The 21316-nt window shown below is 39.8% G+C and overlaps 1 protein-coding gene across 1 annotated transcript in view; it reads left to right on the top strand.

The window, feature by feature from the left end:
* The window catches only part of LOC107043410 (procollagen-lysine,2-oxoglutarate 5-dioxygenase), a 221837-nt gene that overhangs the window by 82329 nt on the left and 118192 nt on the right, over window positions 1-21316 (top strand). The window contains exon 2 of the mRNA XM_015264910.1: window positions 4735-4839. Coding sequence (XP_015120396.1) covers window positions 4735-4839 — 105 coding nt within the window. The remainder of the gene's footprint in view (window positions 1-4734; window positions 4840-21316) is intronic.

The raw sequence follows: 21316 nt of genomic DNA on the forward strand, positions 1-21316 counted from the left end.
ATGCCAATGACGTAAGAAGAAGTCTTTGAAATCATCAATAATTCCCGTTTTTTTATTCATTCACTTCATTGATCTTCTTTTACTTTGAATTAGTTGAAAATTGAAACAAATTTCCTGGTCTTAGGATGAAATGGCTCCAATCAGTGACGAGACGTTGGAAGGTTCTTGTTCCCCCGGTACATCCAGCATAGCTTCAGATTCATCAAATACACGTTCCCTGGAAGTGAATCCATGTCATGAAGGCGATGCCTTCGACAATGGTGAATCAAATCCAGATCCACCTGAAATCAACATCACTAGGCAGCTTCAGCTAGACGAACTAAAACCCCCAGATGTTGAAAATATTGATGGACTTCGTGGATATTCCAGGAAAAAATTGATCCATGTATTGATGATGCTAGCTACTAAAATGCGTCACAACGGAACCTATAGCATGGCTGAAAACATGTCAGAAGCTATTGAAGCCTTGAGTGATTCTCCAGAACGCCCACAAACTAAATACAAATTACAAAAAGTGATAGAAACTTTGTCAACATCATTGTCAATACATCATTTTTGTAGTTCATGTGGAAAATATGCCGGTCAGCAAGAGAAGATCATACATGAAGAAGAAGAAGAAGTTCTAATTGGAATTCTAACATGCATGAATTGTGGAAGCGATGTCAACATGAAAGCAAACTGGGATGCTGGTAATGTCTTCATTTGTCTTTCCCTTGCAGCACAGTTGCGAGAATTCTTCTCCAGACATGGAAATGATGTTTTATATTCGAAAACACGAATCAAAGAATCGACATTTGCCATTGAAGATATCTTCGATGGTAAAATGTATAAACAGAAGGTGTCTGCAGATATGATATCTCTCAATTTTAGTGTTGATGGAGTCCCAATTTTCAGCAGCTCTAATTATTCTATGCACCCTGTATTAGCTACGATCAACGAGCTGACTCCCGAAAAACGTCCAGTGACAATGTTCTTGTGCAGTTTGTATTGTGGCAGGGGTAAAGTTCCTGATATCAATGGGTACTTGACTCCTTTCGTGGCAGAGTGCAATGAATTGAGAGAAAACGGATTCTGCTATACATATGAAGGGAAATTGTATCGAACACATTGCCAATTACTCTTAGGTATTTGCGATTCAATTGCCAGACCAGAAGTACGGAACTGCACTCAATTCAACGGGAGGTATGGGTGTGGTTTCTGCAAACATCCAGGTGAACGAATCCCGAAGGGCCTAGGAACTGTTAATGTGTATGCCATCGACGAGAATGGTAACGCATTCGGAGAAGGTCTTCGGACTCACGAAGAAACTCTCATCCATGCAGAAACTTTGGATAAGGGCATTCAAGGGCGATCCATTCTATTTGATGCAATAGATTTTGACATCATTCAAGGTTTACCAGTGGAATGGCAACATAATACCGGTTTGGGGGTAGTGAAACAAATGGCGAATGTTTGGTTTCATCCAAATAATCATAACGAGCCTTTTTACTGTGGTCGACAGTTGCGGCTGGTGGATGACTTACTACTGTCGTTCAAACCCTCTTTGGAAGTGTCCCAAACACCACGGAAAATGTCAGATCGTTGCCACTGGAAAGCTCATGAGTGGATGATTTTTTTACTATTCTACAGTATTCCAGTTATGAAACGTGTTTTACCCAGCAGATATATTCAACATTGGGCCCTCTTGGTGGATGCTATATCTATTTTGACAAGTAGCTCGATCATGCCAGCAGATGTTTTTTATGCTAAACAGTGCCTCTTTCAATTTGTCCGAGGAGTCGAAACACTATATGGGAAACAACATCTCTCATATAATATTCATTTACTGACTCATCTACCTCAAAGTGTGTTAGATTGGGGTCCCCTGTGGACGCACAGTGCATTTGGATATGAAAATTACTATCAAACATTGCTCCAGTTCGTTCATAGTTCTAATACGCCATCTTTACAGATATTCAGCTCATTTCGACTGCAAATGGTTGTTCATAAGTTGTACGATTTGTGTGTAGACTCTTTAACATAACAACAACGAATCTATGTGGATAAATTGTTGCACAAAAAGACTTACCCCAAAGTCACATACAGTTACTCAAGGTTCCCTCCTGGGAAGGCCGAAAATAGCGACACTCAAAAGGAGAGACTATCTTGCTCTGAATCGAATTAATGTTCAAATAGATTCCAAAAAACTTGTGAGCTATTACAATCGAATGATCTTGAACCGAGAAGTTTTTCACAGTACCGAATACACTCGCCCTTCGAAGTGCCAGAGTTACTTTGTCATTCTCAAACATTCAGAGATTTTTTAGATCAACCGATTTGTACTATTTGATAAACATGGTGAATCTCAATGTTATGCGATTGGCTATTACTTTGAAAAGCATCATCGTTCATTAGTCCATGGTAGACGTTTAACCCATATAACGGTATTGAAAAGTAAAATCGATCATTTAGCAGAAGTTTCAGTAGGTTTTATTCAGGAGAAAGTCGTATTCATTGATATGGCAGAATGCGAGTTAATGATAGCATGTAGACATCCAAATTATTGTGAACTTATGACTTAAGGATACCCATAGGTCGGTTTCGAACGACGAGCTGTTTTTGCCCCAAGTTTTTCATTTTTGCTAAATTTTTTGTCATTACGATGTTTTTTACGATTTTTCATGGATAAATAATTTTTTTGGAATTTTTTAAAATCGAATATTAAGATTTTTTTTTTTTATTATATTTGTGGCTTGACTCACGTTGCTCTAACCCCTAATACACAAACATAATAAGAATAATTTTTACCTGTTCATGAGTACAATAGAATAAGGGCTCATTTATGAGTTAAGTTTATACTCTCAATAAAAAATTTCAACTCTTATGCGATGTGTTCTTTCCATTTATCAAAATGCTCATTCGTTGAATATTCATATTTTATCCATTGATTTCCAAAATGTGCAAATGCTACGTGTACACTATTGAAACTCGGAAAATAACGCAGCCACGAAGACCACTATTTTCAGATACCTCTACACATAATGATTACAAGCACATTTAGTTAGTTTTTAAGTGATCTTATTCATTTTTCTAATCAGGTATTTACCAAAGGTCGGTATTTTTTATCATCATTCGGAAGATATTTACACTTAAAAGGAATGAATGAATGAATAATTGAATAATATTGCTCATATAATCACATGTGTACGATGCCTGAAAACGTTTATCAAAGATATAAATGTTATATATCGTCATATAAATGTCATATATTAATATATATATATATATATATATATATATATATACTAGTATACGATTCGTATATCATTCATATATAAAATATATGAGATATATGTCTCATATATTTTGACCGATTTATAGACATATTTTTTTTTCCATGGGGGGCCACAATAGTTCAATTGGCAGAGCACCTGTCCGGCAAGCAGAAGATGTGGGATCATACCCCACTTGTGTTCGAGCCCGTGTGCCTCCGAATTTTTTTATTTGTGCATTGATGATTATTCAATTATTTCCCTCGTATAGAGGTCCGGAAAGTCGATGGATAGCATATAGCATCCCACTTTCCATGTAATTTATGCCTTAAAAAAATATCTAAGGTTGACCGAGTAGAATAGCCCAGGGGATAATATAGATGTTAAAAAAACCTCTCAAAATTTAAGCTTCCTATGTCAATTCTTGTTTTTTTCCATAAGAATAACATGCGACTTTCCTAGAAAATTCGAATCGATTTTCCCCTTCTCCCTGTTTATGTCACTAAACATTTTATAGTCATGAAAAATTACTGAGTAAATGAACTACTGTTGACGGAAACTTTTCGTTTTTTGTTCACATCATACAATAGTATAATTATTTTCATGGGAAAAAAACCTGTGATTCGTATTTCCATATTTCCGTATTATTCTTATGGAAAAAACAAAGCTCTTGGGGGGCGTTTTAGAATTGAGACAGAGAGCTGAAATTTTAAGAGGATTTCTTAAAATGTAGTTCAAGTGTTTGAGGGGGCCGCCCATAAAAAATTCCGGAACAGGTACCTTAACGAGTATCCTAATGTCCATGAATAGTTTCATTAGAAATGAAAATATGTATATTTCTTCGATGGACAAGAGAAAATGTTTTCAATTGCATGGAAAAAAATGCTCTGAATTAAGTTACTGTGAGATGTGAAGAACACGAAACAATTTTGTGATCATTTTGGAAATGTTGATAATATTTTGGAAAAATAATAATAAAGACCAATTTTTCAATAAAAACTTTCATCGATTAAATATTTTGGTCCGAAGTTCCTGAAAGAAAATCAATACACCTCTTGAAAGAATACAATTCTCATGAAAACCAACGAAAAACCTAAATAGAAGAAACAAATTAAGTTGGAAAATATTGCATAATTCAGTAAAGGTCAGTAGAAATACAAAACTTGGAAGAGCACTGTTTATTTGCCTTCAATTATTGATTGAAAGCATGTTCTATCTACTGAAAAACAAATGAGTTGAATTGAATTTGGAAGCACAAATCTCACAAGATATAATAGTGCATTTAGACATAATGTTGTTTTAGGCCGTGTGCCGAATAATATTTTTTGCCATAACGGCTGCAGGCAGCGACTTATGAACACGTAGCCTGTCTGAATTCGAGTACTTCTCCAATCTCACTTCCTGGAATATATCCACATTGAACATCTTATGGATATGTCATCCCGATCCAGATGACCTTAAATATTTTTGGAATTACTTTCAGCCCTGCACTGATGTTTTTTGGTTCCCCATTGTCAGTACCAGATTCTGCCGCGAATTCATTGAAATCATGGAGAACTATGGACTGTGGTCAGATGGATCTAATCACGTAAGCAATGCATGAAGGAAAATGTAGTCTTGACCTTTTTAGCATGCGCGTAACTATAAACAAGTCGGAAATAACTTCTGTCATCTATGGTATAGTTATTTTTGCTTATAAATTGACATTATGCTTGTGAATAGTAATTTTGCACATCATTTTCTTCCATTGAATATAATTCATTATTTAATTTTATGTGATTGAATTGCATGAGATTTTTGTTTTCAAAGATGTCCAAGTACTTTGCTCAATTGAGCAGCGTTTTTTCAAGCAAGATTGCAGTTTTGCGGAAAATCTTGCCATCCCCACACTTTTTCGGATTTTTTTAATGAATATCAGATTTTATTAATGAATATTGTAAGCAATATTTCATTCAATTTTACACTTCACTTTTGCTGGTCTAATCTCTAATAACCATACGGTAACACTGCAGATGTGTTCCATATAACCTAGCACATTCGTTCCGAGTAGTCCCTTGAGCGGACTGTTGCCAACCGTAAGGAACGCGCAGATGCAAACCACCCAATTATCTGTCCAGAAACTTATGCATTCTAATCTCGCTAAAAAAATCGAGAGTATAACGAACAAAGTCATATACGGTTATGTGTACGAGAAAATGCTTTACGACTATAGTTGATGAACAGGGGATTTTGTGGATCAAGCCAAGCGCCCGCCACCAGGTGGCGCCACGCTTGCAGAAGGATGACGTAATCGATGAGTCATGTGAATGATGTCATCACTCAGTCATGGTGATGTCGTGATCGATGACTCATGGGGGATGGTCATGATTCTGGGCTAACCGCCACTAGTTGACAGCACGATTGCAGAAGGTTCTTGAAGTCCAGCACCCGCCATTAAGTGGTTGCGGTATGTGCTCGGGGGGATGATATCATTGGTGAGTTATTAGGTGTATGACTTAATTTTCGGTCCCTAGATCAAGTTGATCAGAACCCCTATTTGAAACGCCATCTGTGAGCTATCAAACCATTCAAGTCCGATTGTGGTCCGATTAACACAACCTCAAAGCAGCACTTGAGGCACGCCCTTCTTTTCACCTTCTAACTTGGGAAAACTACTGCAGAAGCACAAGAAATGATTTGGTCGATCTTGAGAGAGGGTGCTGTATCTTAGAAGACATGTAAAAAGTGGTTTAAACAATTTCGGGATGGAAATTTTGATCTCCAGGATGAAGAACGTCCTGGGCAACGAAAAAAGGTGAGGACGAGTTGGACAACCTACTCAATGAAAATCCCTGTCAAACACAACAGGAGCTATCTGAAACTCTCGGAGTGACTCAATTAGCTATTTCGAGGCGTTCAAAAAGAATTGGGAGGATACAGAAGGAAGGTCGTTGGGTGCCCTATCAACTTACCTCAGAAAACAAAAGTCAACGCAGTGAAATCGCCATGTGCGTACTGACGACATTCAAACAAAAAGGCTTTTTACATAAAATTATGACTGGGGATGAAAAGTGAATATTTTACCACAAACCTAAGAGGCGAAAGTCGTGGTTTCATCCGGGGGAAGCTTTCAACGAGTACTGCAGAACCGAACATTCATGGCAAAAAAATGTGTAATTGGTGGGATTCCAAAAGTGTAATCTATTACACGGAACAACAAAATAAGGTCAAGTTTTTTACCAAAGGTGAAATTAACACCACTTATAGATTTTTGCACAATGAATCCAATGGTTTTTGTAAAATTCCTGTAGCACGTCAGGTTTTAGAAAAAAAAATGTTAAAGTTGTGAAATTTGTCAAAAATGAAGTTTTTCAAAAAATTCTAATTCAATGAATTTTCGACAGAATTGAATGGAAAAAAATTGCAGAGTATAGTTGAAAAATTATTTTATCCGTTAGTATAAACCTCTTCCAATTCCGCGACGTGATTTCGCTGCAAAAAAATCCTAAAATTCATAAATTTGGTTGAATTAACTGTTGATTACGTGAACTCTCGGAGGTTGGCTTCGTATATATTTCTAACCCCCTGGAATTTATTCAATAAGCACGTGATTATTTTTTTAAAGGCTCAAGGTTATAAAAATGAACTGTGAGAAGGTTTTTGAGTGGACTTCTCAGGTTGAAGTGATATAGGCCGCCTTTTAAGAGGAAAATTGTGAATTCGGGAACTACCATTGGGAGGCTAAAACGTGAAATGCGAGGTATTTTCTTTCTATCACCTATTGGAGGATTGCTCACACCCACATTTGCGTCCATTTACTGTTTTATTCATCATAAGGTCTTACTGCATAAATACGATGAGGACCCACGAAGCCTCCAGGATGACAGTTCCATGTTCCTCATAGTTTATATCCTCTGGATTGGTTCACCAGACATGCCGACTTACTTCCCACATTTTCCCTTTTTCTGAACCTAATTTCTATCAACAATATCTATTTTGGGATTTCTATTCATAGTTTGTATGTCTCTAACTTCATTTTTTGTATGTAATTCGATTTATTACTCGAAAATAAATTCTCTCATAAAGAAATGAATACTTTTGTATGTATTTCATCAAATGAAGCCTCAGGTATTCACGGTGACCCATCAAAATTCATCAAAATCGCATCAGAGTGATGAATGCTAGTGTACCATCAGGATAGAATTTGAGAGTACGTTAGGGAGAAGTTTCAAAACTAGCTATAAAGCATAAGTAAAAGTAAAAGTAAGCATCAATGTAAAGAATAAGAGTAAAGTCAAGGATAAGAGTTGAGCAAAGGGGTTTTGCATTTAATCACAGAAGAAGAAAAAACGAGTTTTGAACATTGAATATGAAAAATTGGCATCAACAAGTTTTTCGTCGTTTTACAGTTTCAGCGTTCTGAAAACAGATCCTGTAGGATTTGCGTTTGTGCTCCGTATCATCATCGCTCATTAAACTCCAGCAATAATCTTCCAACATATGGAGTATGGACTTTTCTTGATATCGTTTTTCCATTGTCGCGATGTCCTGGTGGAATCGTTCTCCGTGTTCATCGCTGACGTCGACTAGTTTCTCCGGAAAAAAATCTAGATGGGAATGTAAGAAGTGAATTTTCAGAGACATGTTAATCCCCATTTTCTGAAAATTCACAAGCATCTGTTGCACAATTCGTCGGTAGTGTGATGAACGACGGCTTCCAAGGAACTCAGACAAGACCTTCTTCAGTGAGCGCCATGTTTTCAGCTCAATCTGATTCAGAGTTTTCTCGAAATCTTTATCATTTTCAATTAACTTGCGGATTTGTGGACCAACAAAAACTCCTGCTTTAATTTTGGCGTCACTCAATTTTGGAAAGAAAGTTTTTAAGTAGGCAAATGCTGGTCCGTCCGTCTGGAGTCTTTTCACGAAGCTCGATATAAGTCCAAGTTTTATGCGCAAAGGGAGTAAACAGATTTTCTCTGATTCAGTGAATCGCTCCCCAACAATATTCTGATTACCAGGGATGAATTCATCGGGTCGCGGCCACTCTTTAATTTTATAATGGTTCTCTTTGTCCCGACTGTCCCAATGGCATAGAAAGCAGCTGTATTTTGTGAATCCCAGTTGCATCCCCATGACGAGTGCGACCATCTTCAGATCCGCACAGATGAGCCACATGTATTCCCTGTACTGAATCTCATCAAGGAGGAGTTGCACGTCTGCATGGTTCTCTCCCAATGACGTAGAGTACGCAACAGGCACAGAAGGGTAAATGTTGCCAATGTGAAGCAGTACAGCTTTAAACTGGTGCGAGAGGAATCGATGAAGAGGCGCCAAGCCTCTGGATGATGATCATGCCTCAGACTTTTCATAAGGCCATCCACATTGGAGCAATAGAAAAGCTCTTCCTCTTCCACGAAATACTCACGAAAGGTCTGATCTCGATGACGGAAATGGCTGGTAGTAACCCTAGGTTCTAAGACGTTGAATTCTTTGAGAACCGAACCCATGTACTCCGATCTTCCCTTTGTGAGGTTCAAGTCCCTAGCAAGATCATTCAGCTGCCCTTGGGTCATGAGACCTGGTTTCACCAACACCGGTGGTACTTCTTCTATGTAATTTTCGTTTTTGGAAATGTCTTCTGTGTCGTCTGTGTCGGTGTACACAGGTGCTTCTGCAGGAACAGGTATGTCCACCGATGTTGTATCCTTCTTCCCTTAAAATACAGGTACCATCGCCGAAAATGATGGTGGATCCAATGATTTTACGGTTGGATATTGGAGTCTTCTTATTTTTACGAGAATATCCGTATGTGTTTGTCAAGCAAAAATAACAGTCTGTGATGTGATCATACTATTCTCTCCATATCGCTGGGACGTTGAACGCAAGTTTCATCTCCCTGGTTTTCACTGATACCTGTAGCAGGACGCGACAAGAGCAGCAGCCCATTGATGGAGTCCAAGGTTTGTCCTGGTGACACATGGATCGGCTGAACACGATCTCATAGGCTTCCTTCACAGCAGGGGTGATATTTCTCCTCTGTGATGTAGGGATGAATTGTGCACAAACGTAACAGAATGAACCGGGTGAGTTTTTACATTTTTGCGACATTTCTAAGGAAATTGCGAACTTGTTAGAGAAGACAGTTCAATCCTGAAGTTGCTCATGGGTTTCTCCCCGAAATTCTTCTGTTAAATTGGATGGAACGAATGTGGAGTGACGAAAAGGGTCAAGCGAAAGGGTTGAGATTACAAAGGTCAAACGGGTGAGAAAAGTGAATTCCTAGAAGGGTCAAATGGGGAGACGTGCAGGGAGATTCAAACGCAAAAGACAAGTCAGTCGATGGCTAGGGTCTTACAGTCTTGTAATCAAGATTTGTAATCTCTCCATTTGGCCCTTTCGCTTACCTCCTACCATCACTCTAGTCGTCTCTCCACTCGCTCCACTCATCTCTCCCGCTTGACTTTTATGAATTTTTCTGTTCCTTCCCCATCTGGCATCAATTCTCTGGGAAGAAGTTATCAAAATACACAACTTGTCAACTAAGAAAATTTTCAAGCCCTCTTTCTATTGTAGTGATGCCGCGAGACGCGAGAGAAACGAGACGAGATGAGACAAACGAGACGGGAGACATAACGAGACGAGAAATTTTTTTTCAGAAACTTGATTTACTGTAATTTTTTGCGCAGAAAATTAATTTGACAATAGAAAATAAAGCTAGTGACACACAAACGATAAAAAAAATTCAGGGATGACTCCAGCCGATGAAAATTCGGTGTCAGGAGGGGAGTCAAGTTGGAAAGTAAATTTGCATGACCAATGAAACAGTCTAGAAGCCGCATAAACGATGAAGGACATGGAACTGTCATCCTGAGGTCTTTGGGGATCCTCCAAATAAAAAATAAAATAAAATAGTGAATGTAAGCCAATTTTACGCTGGATAATAGAGAGAAAATACCTCATATTCAACGTTTCAACCTTCCAATGGTAATTCCAGAATGACGATTTTCCTTTCAACCGGCGACCAATATCAATCCCAACTGAGAAATTCATTAAAAACCTCCTCACCGTTTATTTCCATAACCGTGGGTCTTGGAAAAAATAATCACGTGCTTATTGAATAAATTCCAGGGGGTTAGAAATATATACGAAGCTAACTTCCGAGAGTTCACGTAATCAACAGTTAATTCAATCAAATTTATGAATTTTAGGATTTTTTTGCAGCGAAATCACGCCGCGGAATTGGATAAGGTTTATTCTAACGGATGAAATAATTTTTCAACTATACTCTGCTATTTTTTTCCATTCAATTCTATCGAAAATTCATTGAATTAGAATTTTTTGAAAAAGTTCATTTTTGACAAATTTCACAACTTTAACATTTTTTTTTCTTCTAAAACCTGACGTGCTAGAGGGATTTTTCAAAAACCGTTGGATTCAGCGTGCAAAAATCTATAAGTGGTGTAAATTTCATTTTTGGTGAAAAAACCGACCTTATTTTGTTGTACCGTGTTATGAGATACTCGTACAGGGGGAAACCGTCACTGCTAAGCGTTATCAGGACCAACTGGTGGAATTGAGTGATGCTATTGAGGAAAAGAGACCTTTTACTGGTAGTGGTACGAGGCAAGTAATTTTGCTGCAGAACAACGCGCGATCACACACAGCAAAAGAAACCTTGAAAGTTATCTCCACGTTGGGCTGGGAAATTCTCCCACATGCGGCGTATTCTCCAGATCTTGCGCTTTCTGACTATCACCTCTTTCGGGCGCTACAACATCACTGAAGAAGTCCGGCAGAGCATTCATGACTTCATCCAGTCAAAACCATCATCTTTTTACTGAAGCGTAATCGGACAATTGTCCGATAGATGGGAAAAATACGTGCAAAGTGACGGCGGTTATTTTCAAGATTGAATCTGTATTCATTTTTGTTCAACTAAAATGAACAGCAGAGTTTGGGAATACACAAATAAGTAATTTATTCAGGAGGAAGTAATTGTAACACGTTGCAACAAAGCACAGGCGAACTGCAAAATCAACATCGATAAAATAGTACAACACTTATATAGTTCGATTTACAACCGTTAGATGAGTAGATCGATAATATAGAAAACCTCTCCAACAATTTTTTTAATAAATAAATGTCAAGATTGTCGAAAAAAGGCCAAGAATTAAGTCATACACCTAATAGCATTATCTTTATCTCGGAATATATCGAAATTGCCTAATTGTTGATCATGAGAAAAAAAAGTATTTCTAATTTTTTTTAACTCCCAAATTTTTCTTCGCTTCCTAAATATCGATTTTCATACATAAATTCTAAACTTTATAAAATTCATGAAAATCCTTCGGTTTCTCAACTAATTCGAAAAAAATCTATGAAGATTTACGGTTATCTGGAAAACTGTTAAATTTGCCCAAGAATTCAAGAAATGTTTTCAGTTTCTAGGAAATCAATTCATAACCCTCCCGTTATTTTTCAACAATTATAGATTCTAAGCAGGTTATCTACCTTGATCCCAAACGGTTCTGTCTCGAACTTCATTATTCATTTATTTTGTGAGTACATCGTCAGTATCTAAGTGAAATTTGCTTTTACCTCACTTAATGGAAGAGCCGCTAGGGAAAAAGGTCTCGACCTGAGGTCAGTGAAGTATATTTCAAGTGCAAACACTAACAAATTGGACAACAAGGCCGTAACCTCATCCTGTTATCTAACGCTTTTCAAATATAAAAAGTTGTGCATATTCGCGTACCATAAAACGAGGGATGAACAAATAATTTTGAGCAGTCATTACAATGACCAAGACATCACCGTATCTCATTATCTACACTTGAAAGAGTTTACCTGTGGAAGGCTTGGAATATAACAAATTAGGATAACGACAGTTACATACACTTGAATTTCAACAACTTTACCATTATCTGCTCCAGTAGCTGGAAATTAAGAAATGGCAGATCCACCCGTTCAAGCCACAAATGAGGAGACTCATGTTACCGACATGACAAGAGGTGAGCTATCAAACATGCTTGAATTTGCAGTTATAAAAGCAGTGGGGGAAGCAGTTGCCCCTTTACAGTTGGTTGTAAATTCCCATAGCCAATGTTTAGACTCTATCATTTCGACATTACGAAACGTTTAAGGCTCAAGCCAATGCTCAAGCCAAACACATCGATGATGAATCCAGAAAAAAAAATGTTGTTAGTTTTGGATTGGAAGCACCACTTCGAAATGGTCAACTTAAGCGAGGGTTCTGGAATTTTTCACTCAACACTCTCAGAGTAAGGAATGTAATTTTCAAAAATGGCTCCTCAAGGATACTGACATCGCTATATCACACGATTATGGGCAGGAAACCCTTGCGAAGCGAGCCTTCTACCTCTAATCAAGAAACTCAACGAGGAAGGCTACATGACAGTGCTTCGAAGCAGTGAGCTCATTGTGGAAAATAAAGAGACCTCACGTGAGGATGCAGAACAACTCCTTAGTATTTCACCTCCCAAACGCAATAATAAATGGCGGAAAAATGTCTTAGAACCAATGGAGACTGAAACTGAGTCTCATCTGGTAAATCCCCAGTTTCTTCCCCCATTAAAAACTACCAAGGACGCCTCCCAGGAACGTGTAACTAAAAAACCTAAAGAACATACTCCAAAAGCAATAAAAAAGAACCAGACAGTAGCGTAGGAATGAACAGCAAAGCCTCTTCAATTACAACCATCCATGAACGCATACATCTTCCGAAATCTGTAAGAGCAAGCCGACAAAGGCTTACCAACCAATCACATATAGCAATCAACACCAGTTTCCTCTTATCCCCACAATCCATAGAGGTGCAAAACAAGTAACTATAAAATCAGGCCTCACTTTAAGCCATCAATAACTTTCTGGAACGTGCACGGGTATAAGAGTCTCACTCTGCACGATAATTTATTTATTTATTTATTTATTTATTTATCATTACCTGCCTTCCAGGGATAGCACCCTATGGCAGGGGGGGTACAGAATTGTTAATATCGGGCTAACACAAGTAAAAAACATTCATAAATAGAGTTTCATCGGTGCATGACGTGAGCATCGCCTTAGAAGATAATAGTACATAAAAAAAAAACAAGATTACAACCTAAAATAGTATCGCACATTGCCATTAAAAGAAGAAAAGAATAGCTCGCAATTAGACAAAAAGTAATCTAAGTACTCCGGCGGAGCAATCGACATAAAACCACCATTAGACTTCAAGGTGAAAACTTCTATTTTTCATCGCATCTTTTACAAAGTTGTGCAGACTCTTAATAATACTTTCATCGCCGAAGAATGTGTGCAATAGATCAATAAGAATTTTGTCGGGTTCAACATTAACATTCAATCCCCTACTTCGCTCAATCGCAGCGCCCAACCAAAATCTCCTTGGGGTAGAGTAAAATGGACAGCGTAACACAACATGAGAAAGGGATTCTACCTCCCTAAGGTTACACAACTCACATACATCCAGAAAAATAATATTGTGGAAAGATCCCTTTATTGAGAAAGTGAGTGAGCGAAAAGTCGAGAGCCTGGCTTGAATCACCGAAAGGGTGTATGACCAAAGACATCTCGTCAATAAATAGAGAGCAGGCCCATCATCAATCGAACGCGGGATGTTAAGTTGAATGCTACCCGACTTGCGAGCCCTGGCTAGATCTTCGCTTTTACAATAACACACCAGTTTCTTGACCAAAGCATCTCTCTCACTCTCCCAATACTCATCTAAGCTGTTCCACATGTCTTCAGCCCCAATTTTCCTCATTATCAGATTAACTTGATAAATCCAGTTAGAAGATTCTAAAATCCTAGTCTCCTTGTCCTTATTCTCCAATGAACTCGATTTATTTTTGAATAATATAAGATGACGTAAATAACAAACTTTTGGGAGACGCGAGTCCTCCATTGCGAGGATTTTAATTATCCAACCTAAAGTCAAACTAAAAATTCGTACTAACACTGGGCCCAGATCCAATTCCAATCTCAGTAAATAACTGGGTGTACATGACGGCAAATTAAAAATTCTTTTAAAATAGAATAACTGGGCAGACTCTAGAAGATTGCCATAACGAATGGCTCAAACTGGGGAGCCATAAGTTAAAGTTGAGGAAATTATGCTGTTGAACAGTTTTAAATTACTGGACCAGGAGTCAGATCTGGTTTCAGATAAAATCTTGAAAACAGAGCCAGCTGCAATTCTCGCTTTTTGGATGGCGCTATTAGCAGCAGAGAGCCAAGACATGGTGTTCGTGAACTCAATGCCTAAATACGTATATGATTTGACCCTCTCAATCGCTTCCCCACCAAACCGGATACTCTGCACCTTGCTCGACTCTCTCCCTTTCTTAAATACAACAAGTTGAGTTTTTTTCCAGTTAACATTGAGGCTCTTCAGCTTAACGTAGTCATACAGGATATTAGATAATTTTTGAGCATTTACCTCAGAGTCCGCCAGACAAGCCATATCGTCACCGAAATGCAATTGTGAGAGATCATGATGGCCATCCAGGGAGACTTCCCTCGGACCCCTATCCATGAAAAAAGTTTCAATATCAGAAATATATAAGATAAACAGAAGGGGGCTGAGGGACTCACCCTGGAGAACACCCTCTGTTATTTCAATTGAATCAGAGAGAGAAGCACCCTGCTTAACCCTCAAATTAGCCTGATCATCAAGAGCCTTCAAAATCGTTATCAGTTTCGCACTGATGCCGAGATCATAGAGGGCGAGCCACAAAGTTCGGTGACAAACAGAGTCAAACTCTGCACGATAATTTCATGATTAATATTCTGTGTAATTATGATGTAATTGGAATTGCAAAAAGCTGGAAGGAGGCACCTTTGTCCAGAGGACCTGTCTGTTTGAAGGATTGTGAACTATTCCAGATACCTGCAATAAGAGAGTACAATAATGACCGCAGCAGTGGAGACCTTCTTTTTATCAAGAAAATACCTAACACACCACCAACAAAATTCATATATAGCTCATCGGACTGAATCATCATGGAGAGCTCAACCAAAAAGTTGAGAGCCATCTTCTGCCTGGTGTACTTTCTAGCCATCAACGACTCAAAGGATGCCATTCCAAAATTCATGGAGGAATTAACGCATATCTCAGCGGAGAATTCTGATTGCCCAATTTTCATTTTCGGAGACTTTAATGGACGGATCGCTGACTTGAATCAACTAGAAGAAGAACTTTTTATGAATACGTATATTATGACTATCAGAACGTCAGGTGATAAAAAATTAAACAGTCGAGGTCCTCTGCTAAACGAAAGGACTGGCTCAGATAGCCCAGCGCAATTCACATACTTCCGTCCTAAAGGGGTCACCGTCATTGATCAGATTTGGTGCAACTCACCAGCGTTGAAATGGGTAACAGACAGCAAGTTCATCCCTCACGGAGAAAGATCAAGACACCTCATATACGGATGCGCCCTATCGAACCCTCATCAATTACAAAATACATCACTCCCCAAGAGACCACCTTCGAGACTCGAGGAAAAATTCAAATGGAAACATGATACGCCGGCTATGAAGAAATATCATGATGCAAACTATTCATCGTCTGTAACATCTGTTCTACCGATTAGTGATCCTGGAGAATTAAATGAAAAACAAGTTGGTGCAAAAAAAAATTAATTTAAAGATAATCACTTTCTAAATTCATGAGCATGGTAAAGTATCGAATTACGAGCCTTACCAGCTCTTGGCGTTACCCAGGACCCACGGCGCGGACGTGGCTGGCATCGGGTCCCAAAAATTCCCAAATATAACATTTATATTGAGAAAGGGTCCGTATAGTCTACCAACACCATATATGGTTTTGGTATACAATACGTACCCCTGCCAGATACCCTGCTAGAAATTGTCAGATGGGGAGTGGGTTGCCAGAGGTGAAGTTAGGACTCTTCGGAACACTTTATATAATTATATAAGTGGCCGGGTGGCCGGGTGGTCAGGGAGCTCCTTCTGGGGCCCCACACTGGCTGGACAAGGATTGTCGACTATTGAATAAGGAGATCAGTTCTCCATAAAGCGGTGAAGTCAAGCAACCATGACACCCTTCAAAGGGAGCCGTATTTGGAGGCCAAGAAAACTCTGTCGAAATCAATTCTATCTAAGAAAAGAGAGGCCAAACTGTCCGTAACAGAAGCACTCTCAAATGCCAAAAACCCAACAGCTTTGTGGTCAACATACAGGACGCAAAATCCTAGACTTTACCAACCATGTCCAATCGCTATGATGACTTGGGAATCACACTACCTTTCAAACTACACATCACACATTCCTTCAATCCCTGTAATATGTTATGATGTACACCACAGCTACCTGGACGCTGTCATTACGACGGAGGAATGCACCAGATATCTCGTTAACCTAGCAAACAACAAATCGCTAGGCCCGGGTGGGATATTTCCATATATTTCCATATTAGTAAATCTATATAACTCTATTCTAGAAATTCCTAAAATACCTGAACACTGAGAAGCTGACCCAACAGAGAGCTAAGGACTCTGAGAGGCCCGCACGAAAACTAGGAGCAAGAAAGGAGAGAGTCACTGGGAAGTTTCGTCTCCGGCGTGAGCAACTGGCATCTGAGAATGAGGCTGGCCGATACCCTCCCCGGGGACGTTGATTTGCTCGATCTAAACTGGGCTGTGTATGATGCGGCTCTTTGTTTGAAGCTTCGAGCTCCCCGAGTGGGTTCGTTTAAGAATGCGGAGGTGCATCACGCAACTTCAGAGTAAGATCGAAGAGGCGAGGAAGCAGGCATCGCGCATTCAACGTATGATTGATTTCATCACGTGTAGTAGGGCATTTACTGCCCGCGTTCACAAAATATTTGTGAATTTGCACTACCATCAACACACGTTGAATAAGACCATCCTCCTTCTATTAGGTGTATTACTTATTCATTCCGTTTTTTTTTTCATTGAGTACGGTGGTTTATTTAAAATTTAAATATTTACGCGTCCGTTTGCAACTTTGAAGCGTGCACCTTACTGTTTTTAATACGCTATATGTCATGCCTAGAAGAGACTTGTGTAACTTCACAAAACAGTAGTATATACAATGGCGACCGATACGCAGCACATTCGGCACTGTATTCTCTACGATTTTCAATAAGGAAAAAAAGCCATTGAAGCCTACGATTCGATTTGTTCTACTCTCGGAAGTAATATTGTATTTTATTATACGTGTAGATATTGGTATAAATGCTTTAAAGATAGTGATTTCGATCTCAGTGACCGGAAACTCCCTGGACAGCCTCTGAAATTAAAAAATGCTGAATTGCAAGAATTACTCGATAAAGATTCAACGCAAACCCAAAAAGAGCTTGCAGCTCAGCTAGAAATTACTCCAGCAGCAGTCTCTAAACGATTACACGCGGGAGATGAAATTATACTATTATTATTACGATTGACATGACGGGAGATGAAAAATATATTTTTTTTGCTAATCCCAAACGGAAAAACTCATGGGTGGATCCCGGTCAACCATCGACATCCACTCCCCAACAAAAAATTCACATGAAGAAGTTTCTCCTCTGCATCTGGTGGGATATGAAGGGTGTACTCTATTACGAACTTTTGGAAACGGGTCAGACAGTTACTACAGTACGCTACAGTCGACAATTCAACAAATTGAGCGATGTGAAGAGAAGTCATGTTGCTCCACAATAACGCTCGAACTCATGTTGCTCGCGCAACACAGAAAACGATTTTTAGCTTGGGCTGGGAGGTTGTCCTGCACGCGGCTCATTCACTGGACTTGGGCCTTTCCGATTACCACCTGTTCCGGTCCATGCAGCACGCCTTGGAAGAAAGACGTTTCCAAACTCTGCACGATATACGAAAATTCGTCGATGACTTCATCGCCTCAAAGCCTGTAAGTTTTTTTCGCGATGGCATTCGTATATTGCCCGATTGATGGTGCAAGGACATCGAAAACGATGGATGATATTTCGAGGATTGATCTAGTAATTATATATTTTATAATGTTACATATTTATTGATAAAAAACGGAGAGTTTAAGTTATATACCTAATAATTAGGGAGAAATATGTTGGAAAGGTGCCCGTTTTAAGGACCGCAAAGCGGTGTTTGGAGATGCAGTTGCATCGGGTGGTTGACAATTCTGTCTTCCTCTCCGATCCCAATCACTGGTTCAGACCACCTTCGCCTGTGCCCGATAAGATGCCTTCGGTCGAGCGAGTTGAGGATTTCTGGGGAGGCCTGTATGGTCAGGTCCCTGATCTCGTAGTGGAGACTCCAGCCCTTAGGGAGTTTCCTGCGTTCTGTCAGGTACATCGCAGACAGCGTGTGGAATTCTCACGTGTTATTCAGGAAGAAGTCGAAGCTGCACTACGAAGCATGAAAAATCATGCTGCTCCGGGGCCTGATGGCATCAACGCCTTCTGGTGGAAGAGGTTTACCTCTGTGCATGGCCATCTGGCTCGGATTATCACGACGTTTATCGAGGGCAGTGAGCCTCTTTCTGAGTGGTTGTTAGAGGGGAGAACTGTGTTACTCCCGAAAAAGGGGGGTTTAACCGATCCGGCGAATTATCGACCGATCACGTGCCTGAATACTTTATATAGGCTCTTCACAGGCATCTTGGATGAGCGTATCCTCCATGATATACAACCAGTATGGCAAGAAATTTCTGAACAGCGAGGTGCGAAGCGAGGGCTGTCAGGTTGCAAGGAGCGTTTACTTGTTTACTCGTTGTTGCGCGATTCGATGCAGTATCATCGCAATCTGTCAGTGGCCTAGGTCGACTATCGCAAGGCATTCGATGGCACGAGTCATGAGCTCATTTTCCTGCTATTGGAGTGCCTTGGGGTGGAAAGCCACATAGTGAGGTGCATTAAAGATCTTGCGCCACTCTGGAGAACGCGCTTCACCATTACATCTAGTGAGGGGAAGCTCACTTCAGGGTTAGTGCAGTTCAAAAGAGGAGTGTTTCAGGGTCATACCCTTAGTCCGCTTTTGTTTTGCATCTCACTAATACTGCTCTCTATTGCACTGCGTTGTGTTGAGGGATATCAAGCCGGAAGACCTGGCGATAGGAGGATCAGGTAAGCCATGTATTTTACATGGATGACCTGAAACTGTTTGCCTCGGGAGAATGACAACTCAAGCTTCAGCTTGACGTTGTTGCGATGTATTCGCGTGCGGCCGGCATGAGTTTCGGCTTGGACAAGTGCGCCGTTTACCATCTGAAGAAGAGCAGAGTCAATAGCGAGAAGGGTTATCTTCAACTTGTGGATGGAAGCGTCATACATCATCTTGGCACCGAAGAGTTATAGTGATATCTTGGCTTCAATCAGCGATCCATAGTAGACGCTGTTGAAGTCAAAGAGACTCTTCGCGGGGAATACCGGCGGCGACTCCGCAAAGTTTGGAAATCCGAGCTTTCCGGCAAGAATAAAGTTGCCGCAACCAATATATTCGCTGTTACAGTGCTTCTTTACTCTTTTAGTGTCCTCAAGTGGAATAGAGATGAACTGAAACAGCTAGACAGAGATACCCGCAAACTGATGACCATCCAGAGAAGTCTGCATCCACGCTCTTCTTGTCAGCGGTTATATATACCGCGAGAGAGTGGGGGACGAGGACTTTTCAGTTTGGAGTATCTTCATGAGCGTCTGGTCTTCGGTTTAGCTTGTGACATAATGAACGGTTCGGATCCGCATTTGGAGTTCGTGCATGATCATGAACTCCATGGGGTACGGGCCTTTCTATATAAGGCAGCAGATACCACAGCAAATTTCCTCCGTCTGAAGTTTCGTCGTGGTCGAGATGGTCAGTGGCCTCGTAATTCACTGGCCAGCATGAGCAAGTCTCAGCGGAGAGCGGCCATCAAGGAAGCGGAGCAGTTCACCTTGCTTCGTTAGCACATTGACAAGCCTTGTTAGCACAAGTATTGATAAGCATTGTGTTAGAGTCCCGAGCGGTTGGGTCCGGATTATTTAGGAATAAACACTCGCGAAACGAATACTGAATATTATTCTTTTATTATTTTTATCTAAACTCTTGGAAATACAAATTCACTGTTCATTCCGATACTGAAGGTATCAGATGAACCGTGATAAGAATCGGTCGAGTTACTGGCGCATCCGTCATCAATTTTTACCGCAACGGTCGTGGTAACGTTCATCGTTGCGGGATTCCTGATTTGTTGGTGGTACAAAAGATCTATACGACCTTGGCTGACGCCCAGGAGAGAGTCATCGCTCGAAGCGACAGTCATCGAGGGCTGATTAGATTAAGAAAAATTGTAAAAAGAATAATGTACCTATTGAAATGTACTTATTGAAATGTACCTATATGAAATGTCTATAATCGGAGAAGAAAATTATCAAACTGATAATTTTCTTCCCCCTACAGGGAGGAATGTTATGCCCCACAAAGTGGAGCATAATTACTTAATTATTCCGAAATATGGGCGAAATATGTAGCACATATTTCGGAATCGAAATTAGGAAATATTCAATAAAAGAATATACGTGTCTTTCAATGCACGTATATTCGTAATTATAAGTATGCCAGTGGAACGTGCATCAGCATTTCCACTGGACTCATTCGCATGGTGTTATCATAACACCATGCAGATATGAGGCAATGGCCAAAACGTCATGGCCTCTCGATGTAATAAATACTCGAGAGACCATTGTCTTGGGGCCAGTAACTCGACCGATTCTTATCACGGTTCATCTGATACCTTTAGTATCGGAATGAACAGTGAATTTGTATTTCCAAGAGTTTAGATAAAAATAATAAAAGAATAGTATTCAGTATTCGTTTCCCGAGTGTTTATTCCCAAATAACCCGGACCCAACCGCTCGGGACTCTAACATTTTTAGATACTGAAGGTATCAGATGAACCGTGATAAGAATCGGTCGAGTTACTGGCCTCGAGACAATGGTCTCTCGAGTATTTATTACATCGAGAGGCCATGACGTTTTGACCATTGCCTCATATCTGCATGCTGTTATGNTGTTTATTCCCAAATAATCCGGACCCAACCGCTCGGGACTCTAACATTTTTA

Source organism: Diachasma alloeum, unplaced genomic scaffold (genome assembly GCF_001412515.2).
Source record: "Diachasma alloeum isolate Michigan unplaced genomic scaffold, Dall2.0 Dall_scaffold_00569, whole genome shotgun sequence".
Lineage (NCBI taxonomy): Eukaryota > Metazoa > Arthropoda > Insecta > Hymenoptera > Braconidae > Diachasma > Diachasma alloeum.